Below are 7,958 nucleotides of genomic sequence, written 5' to 3'. Positions count from 1 at the left end.
GCGGGAAGCGGCTCACGGCCACGGGCGATTCGGGCAGGGGTTCGGGGAACGCCAGCGGGGAAGGGGTCCTAAATACTGTGTGCCGGCCGTGCCGAGCCTGGGAGAGCTCCCGAGGCGTTTCGTCGGTGGGTACGGGAGTTTCGGAAGTGGGGCTGTACCGGTTCGGTTGGGACCTGCCTGACCCTCTCCGCTGGATGAAAACAAGTCCTCCGTACTTTCCAGCAGTGTGTCAGGAAGGGAGGAAGGGCCAGGGGTGCCAGGATCTGATGGAAGTGTCTGCAAAAGCAGTACATCTGTAGGCCGGGCGCTCCTGCGGTCTCTGATTCAAGCCAAATTGGAGCAGCTTTGAGCAAAGACCTGCTTTCCTCTGTCTCATGAGGGCAGAGTCAGTCAGGTCTAGCCCTCTTAAACAGTTTGGCTTTCTTTTTTCCACGTTTCATCAGGAGTACGATGGTGAACGCAATTCAGAAGGTGAGAGACATGGACGTGGAAAAGCACACCTACCCAATGGCGATACATATGATGGAGAATATGAACACGGTTTCAGAAGTGGACGGGTGAGAGGGTGACAGAAGACAGTGGTTGTGCTGATGTTTCAGCAGTTCTGTTAGCTTGGGCACTGTATTGAAACATGAGTGAGGACTGACGAGTATTTTATCTATACCAAATATGTTTCAGGGGACCTACAGATTTAGAAGTGGTGCTTGCTACACTGGAGAATATCTTCAAAACAAAAAGCATGGCCAGGGTATTTTTTTTTATCCAGATGGATCAAAATATGAAGGTAAAAAACTGAACACAGTTGAGAAAGGATTTCTGTAACTGAAAGGACACATTCCTCCCTCACCCCCCTGCCCTGAATGCAAGGAGATGGTGAATTGAAGAATGTATTGTTTTAAGAAGATAAATTTGCTATGAAATGTTTTCCTTTTATTCCTTTTTTACTACAATCTCTGACAAGTGGGGGTTTTAATTATGGGGATTTATGTCGATTATTGTGAGAAGCGTGGTATTTAGTAGTCATTTATTCTTGTCATGTCCTGCTTTTAAGTGGGGTGTTCCGAGTCCTGAGAAATATTAAGTATTATGAATCGGTGCAATCTTGGTAGAAGAGAGTATGGTTATTTATTTATGAATGATGGTTAGAACCACAGATGTGTTCAGTATAAAGTATCTTAGTACTTTGTCAGGTCCATCCTTAAAAAATAATCTACTGATGAGAGCACTTACTCAGGGACTGGGATGCCTCTGAAGTTTGAAGAAGTTGAAACTTGTGTTGTTTCCCTTCTTGCAGGAGAGTACCCGAAACACTCCGAATATCAGCTAGGCTTCAAGGGACAATATTTCTCCCCCTCCTTTCTAAGCTAGGCAAGAAAGAGCATTCACATTGTGAGGGCTGGACGGAGCGAGCAAAAAGAGCAGCCCACTCTTGCCTTACAGGAGCATATGTACCTGTGATTATTATTATTTTTTAAATTTCTTTTAAGTTTGAATAGAAGAGTAATTAAGACACACAATCTAGCATCCTTTTGAGCATACATGCCCCCTGACTGACAGGACAATTTTAGCAAATGAGTCAAGCTAAAGTAGTCCCTCTCTTTATTTGAGTGGAAACGTCACATTATCTAATGCAACTGTAATACATTACCAAATTTAAAGATAGGAGCAGGATGTTACATGGCTTTTTGTGTTCATAATGATAATGGAGAGTGAGAATGAGGACAGATCGTGATGGACACAATGAAAGGGAGGCCAGGCAGCTGCATAAATATGTGTGGAGAGGGACAGACAGAAGAAAAAAAGAGCAAGGGCTTAGAGTAAGGAATGGTATAAGGAACGGTGAGGAATCACAATGGTGTGGTAGCTTTCTTTTCCTTCTCTAATAATTCCTGTATGATAACTTTACAAACTGACGACTGTAGCACACAATGAAATAAACCACATCTTGCTCTGTTTTTATCATATTCTTATTAAAGGAGACTGGGTGAATGACCAGAGACACGGCTATGGAGAATATACGTATGCAAATGGAGACGTCTATACTGGAGAATGGTTTAACCACAATAGGTTGGTTTCATTCTTACAGTGATGATTGCATTAAAATGCAAAGGTTATTTTCAAAGCGTGGTTGACTGCAGCAAGTCAAGAGCTACTAGATGACCTTGGCATTTTAGTCCAACTTGAGTCATTTCAGCTACTTAAATAATACTGTTTTATTATCTTAAGCAGAACATCACCCTAAATTCTTAATATTCAGTAATATAAAGCAAAATTATTATTTTCTCCTTAGGCACGGGCAAGGTACATATGTCTATAAAGACACAGGAACTAAGTACGTTGGTGCCTGGGTAAATGGAAACCAGGAAGGAGAAGCTGAACTTATCCACCTAAACCATAGGTTTAAGGGCAAGTTTTTGAATGGAAATGTAAGTGTGCTGGAGAAAACTCTATTAATCTGAACAGTTAGCATGGAATTGCCTTAATAGGATCTGTTTCCACTTGAAATAAGAAGCTAGGCTCCTGATCTTTTGTAGTATTTCTTGTACCATAAGTGTAACCTATGAAAGTGAATTAATCCATAGGACAGAATGCCAAGCTTCTCTGCAACTTTGCTTTCAAACTATATTGTTATTAACTATTGTATGGCTTTTGTAGTAAAGCATATTTTACATTTATACGCTTAGAATGTACTGACTTTATAGTTCTGCTGACTTTCTGTATCTTTGTGCAGCCTGTAGGTCGTGGCAAATATGTCTTTGATATTGGATGTGAACAGCATGGTGAATATGTACAGTCAGAGCAGGTAAAAGAAATGGTGCAAATGGTATTGAATGTCAGAGAAGTCAGTAAACCAAATCTATTGTTGAGCAATCTATAAAATGCCTTATAGACACTGAAGTTACAGTAGACCTAACCAGTCAAAAAAGGGTAGAAACTCATGCATTCTTAAGAACTAAATGAGATTTCCTTTTGCTTTTTTCTTTAGCTTCTCTATTGCGTAATCTTTAATAAGTACAAGGTGTGATTTTTACACTACTTGCAAACAGGAGTCCTGCTTAAAGTTTAGAAAAATCAGGACCTTCCCAAAACATTTGAAGTTTTAAACCACAGAAGAATGTAGATGTATTTGTCTGTACATTTAGCCTGTATGCCACTTTGTTCTGAAACCAGAAAACAGTGAAAAATATATTTCTGAATTTCTTGATGCTATGCGTACAAACGGTAATTTCCAGTAGATTCATGTTTTGGAAATATGTCCCATTGTTGTCCTGAACCTGTTTGGAGCTTAATATCTACAGCTCCTAATAATTGTAGGGAGCAGCTGGGATCAGGGCCTGCTTTTCCTTCTCTTTCATGTTTGAATGTTTTGAAGCATTTCTGATTAATGTGGTGCAAAATACGTGGCCATAGAGATAAGAAATATATCTTAATATTACTGTTTTGCTTTCAAGAAAATATGCCACATTTCAGCTTAGAATTTGCTACTTCTGTTGTCTGACACATTAGTTCCCATTACACACTCTTGGAATATTCTCCAATGCAGCAATTGTTTCTTAAGAGAAAGGCAAAATGATAATTAAAAAAATCCTATCATTAGTGACAGAGATTTGAAAAACATGGAGACTGTTTTGCTTTTTTTGGCTAAAAGCAAGAGATCCTCAAATTAAGTATCAGGTTCATAGGAGTATCCAAAGTGATGTGTATCTGGTATCCTCAGTTCAGTTGGGAATTGTTGAATGTGCTGATTTTGGAATATTAGGCCACTGATGTGGGAGTTTAAACATGAATCTAAGAAGCCAAGGTTAAGTACTCTCAGGAACAATAATTTCTTCTCATGTGAATGTTGTAGTGACTGGGTAAAGCAAGTGACAGTGCTGTCACTAAAGTAAGATTAAATTTTACCTCTTTGCTTTAGTGGAAGGAATTGCAGAATAAGGTCCATTTAAAAAAATAAAAAGAAATTAGCTTGCAATCATGATTCCATTACGAAGACTCCTTCATATTTGGATAAAATAAAGCATGATTTTTTAAATAAAAAAACTATCTTTCAAATTTCAAAAACGTAAGCTTTGTGCGGTACCTTACGGCTTCCTAGATCCGTTCCAAGGTCTTCCCTAAGCAAAGATTGAGGCAGAAAGAGGTGTTTTGCCACTCTGTTCCTGTGTGAGAGAGTGCTATCCTGTAGACAGGTACAGAAGAGGAGACAGAGCTGACAGGCCCCTCACAGCCATTCTGTTTCAGGGAGAGACAAAATTTTACCTTAAAGAAAGCACGCTGGCAAACACTGATCATTACTAATACTAGTAGACAACTGAATTCGTCAAGGTTCAAAGTGTAGTTCTCTTCCAAAATTTGTGCCTGCTGAAGTTCCTCCACCTGTAAATACTTTAAAAGGCCGCGTCATTGGTGTTTTGAGCCCACATAAAGAGGTTTCAGTACACAAACCCATCATCTTAGTTACTCCCTTAATGCCTGTCCGATGAGATGCTGGATTTCATGAGTTGTCTTCTAGGAAAAAGGAGAGGGAGAGGAAGAGGAGGAACCCTCGTTACTTGTTGCACCAAAATGGAAAGCATCAGAAATTACCAAATTAACGCTCTGGACTCCCCATGGGGAGAACCCACCTCCTCCCAGAGAAGCCCCCTTAGTGGTGGCCACAGCAGCAGAAGCAGTGGAAGGAAGAGCAAGAGCAGCAGTGACTGAAGAGGAGAAAATGCCATCAATTCCAGGTTTGTTCTGCTGGACAGCTGGAAAGTCCATGCTTTGACTATTCCCTGAAACCGAATTTTTCAGATTTAATATCAAGTCGTGTGAGAGGATTTCTTGGTTTGGTTTTTTTGTTTGTTTTTTCCTATATTTTACCACATATTGAATGTTAGGAACTTCTAAGTCTGTTCATATATATGTCTGTTTTATCTCACATAGCATGAGATAAAACTGTCTTGGGAAGCCTGTGAATCATTTTAGTCTTTGTCATGGCCTGTTATATGAACTTGATTATAAACAGTTACAGAAGAATTTGTGGGATTTCTCATGTGAGTAAAGACTGCAGACTTCAGTGGGAGTTATTAGCTACTGCTTGAAAACAATGGCTGAGAGCAAATTTGTGAAATTCATTTTCTTCGGTGTTTCTAATTTCTCATATTTCAGTCACTGATGAGTCTGCTGAGGGTAGGGATGATGAGCCTTCTCTTCATCAAGTATCCAGTGAAGCTTTTAGCCCAGCAAGGGATGCAGGAGAGGAAGATGAGGGAAGCAGAGAGGAAGAAGAAAACAAAGATCAGGAAGATCAAGGTGAGGAATGGAGCATGCATTAGTTAGCAATCAGGGTTTGAAATGATGTATGTCAATCAGCTGAAGTCATGCTGCTGCTGAGACGTCCGTAACCGAGCTGAGAAGACCATGGGAATCTCTGCCTTTCATAAAGGGGGCAATCCTCTGTAGATGTAAACTGGTTTTGAGTAGTCAAGTTCATATACTGGGACAGTACGAATTAGAAGTGATACTTCTGCGCAGCATTGTCTATGCATGTACAGTTGGCAGCACTTGCCGAGCTAAGTTTGGAGGTGATTGCATTCGTAAACTTTTTTTGGTACAAAAATGAGATGATTTCAGATTCTGGGAATTTCAGGGGGTTTTGCGCACTCCACTTTTCTGACATGAATGGAACTGTGTATTCTTATTCTCTCAAATGAAGTTAAAAAGCAGGCAAAACAAATCTGAAGAAACAAATTTTAAGTATTGTTATGCATTATGGTTTGAACAGTCTCTGCTTGTTTCTCCTACAAACCAAAGAGATTTCGAATTCAGATGCTCAGGTTTTCTTCCAGGCAGTTCAGAAGCCTGTTTTAAATACCAAGTTGCTGAGAAGCAACAAAAGGATGCATCTATGTTTACTCTGTATTTATTAAGTGTTAACATTTACGAGCTTACATATCTGATGCATAAAAACTTAAGATAAATTTATTCATTTGTAGTCAGTCCATTTTACAATAAATCAAAGCATGGCACTATCCATAGCGATCAGAAAGACTACTAAACCATGTGATAATGCCTGGAGGTATGCACTAAACATTTAGGTCAGCTCTTGGAATTTTTGTAATTTATTTGCTCTCGTTTTTTCCCGTCACCTCTAAAGGTGCTCTCCTGCTTCAGGGCAGACCAGCCAGCTAGCTGATCCGGTGTGTAGGACTGACATCTTACAGGATCCCTGGGCTTGCATCAGATCCAGCAGAAATCTCAGCAGATTCCCTACATAGCTCTGCTTTGGATTTGGCAAAAGTCCATTGAGCCTGATTTGTCTCCAAGTCTCTTGGACACAAATAACCGTTTTGACTGAACTTGATTCTAATAAATTTTCTGGCCTACAACAATGAACCTGTTCTAGTATCCCCATTGTGTGTTTTGTTTGGTTGGTTTTGGTTTTTTTAAAGAACAAATGGACCCAAGTATCTGTCAGAGACAGCATAGATGCAGATTCCAATGCATGAAAAGATAGGAATATGATAGACGTTCATGAAGTTCCTTCCAGATCTTTATTTCCAGAACCAAAGAGTTGGATGATTTTATACATTTTTCAGCATAGGTCTACATCCATAATTAATTAGGCAACATATTGTTCCCCTTGTCTTTATGTTTAGCAAGATTAAGTTATGGTAAGAGGAAATGATTTGAAGAAAATATGCATACTGTGAAGAACAGATGTAACAAAATCTGTTTTCTTGCAGCCTTGTATTCTCTGTCCCATTACCATCATTTTTTTCCACACAGGAATTCCATCCTTCTTGCTCCACGTTTCTTATGATATTGTCTAAACAGGAGATATTCTTTGGCTACTCCAGAGTTACATATGGGCTGGCTGGCAGTCAGTATGTGTGTACTGAGTCTGTCTGGCAGCTGACAAACAGTGTATAACAGTTAAATTCAAGTATTGGCAGTGAAAGGCAGTGGGAAAGGAGGGCTGAGGTAGACAGCATAGTCCTAGAATTATGGTTTAGGTTACTAGGATTACTTTCCAGTATTTTACAGTAAAATGCATCTCTATGTCCTGTCTTTCCTTCCCCTCCACAGGAACTACCAGTTTAGAGGGTAAGAAGGATGAATCAAAGGAAGCAGAGTAATTGGATACAATTAAAGACAAACAGCCAAAAAAACCCCAAGGAAATTTCAGAGTAAATCATTTATTATGGTAAACCTGCAATATTTTTATTCATAAAATGCTGAGGTAAGATACTTTGAATAAACCTTTTTGTCAGTGTTCTGTCTGGAATATGTATCTCTGAAACTTTCATGATGTCAGAGTGTGCAGTCTCACAACAACTTTCTTTTTTCCCACGTGGTAGGTAGTCAGTTGTTGAATTCAGTACGGGATTATTCTGGATTCATGAAGTTGTGTCCTCACAAGTTTGCAGAAGCAAACTCGATCTTCTCCCACTACTGGTAGTTCTTCTCTTCCTTGAACCTTGCCTCTGGCACAGAGACTTGGGGTCTTGCTTGTGAAGACAAAGGCAGCACTGGGCTTCCCAGCTCTATCTGTATCTCCTGTCACTAGACCACCAGTTACAGGCCTACATGTTCCTTGTGGGTTGTTTTGTTTGTTTTTTTTTATTGTTCATGTAGCTGTAGAAGCTCTTTGTGTTGCCCTAAATGTCCCCTTGCCAGTTTGAACTCAAACTGAATTTACTTTCCTAACACACTGGTGCAGTGTTTTTAAATTCTTCCTTTGTAGTCTGGTTTTGCTCCCAATTTCTGTATACTACTACTTTTGGTTTTCTGTTGCATCTCAGTCCCAGATTTCTTGTTTACCATGTAGCCTTCCTTAAGCCGTTCAAAGGAGACTGTCAACTGATCAGTCTGAGGATCAGTTTGTTGTCCATAGTACAGAGGAGGTCTATGCATCCAAGCTGCTTCTTCACATAGAGGAAAACTCTCCTCCTCATTTTCCTTTTTTGTCTTTA

General features: G+C 39.7%; 1 protein-coding gene across 1 annotated transcript; it reads left to right on the top strand.

Moving 5' to 3' along the window:
• Positions 1 to 443: 443 nt before the first annotated feature.
• Positions 444 to 7,121, top strand: RSPH1 (radial spoke head 1 homolog (Chlamydomonas); the record flags this gene model as incomplete). Its single annotated transcript, XM_009700128.1, has 9 exons — positions 444 to 557; positions 679 to 784; positions 1,977 to 2,067; positions 2,291 to 2,426; positions 2,732 to 2,803; positions 4,514 to 4,648; positions 5,009 to 5,036; positions 5,152 to 5,295; positions 7,072 to 7,121. Coding segments are annotated over 9 exons (876 nt in total), but the record flags the coding sequence as incomplete, so codon positions are not given.
• Positions 7,122 to 7,958: the final 837 nt, after the last annotated feature.

The sequence above is a fragment of the Cariama cristata genome, unplaced genomic scaffold (genome assembly GCF_000690535.1).
Source record: "Cariama cristata isolate BGI_N322 unplaced genomic scaffold, ASM69053v1 scaffold30405, whole genome shotgun sequence".
NCBI lineage: Eukaryota > Metazoa > Chordata > Aves > Cariamiformes > Cariamidae > Cariama > Cariama cristata.
Note: the sequence above shows the minus strand (reverse complement) of the source record. Positions and strands in the feature narration are given on the sequence as shown.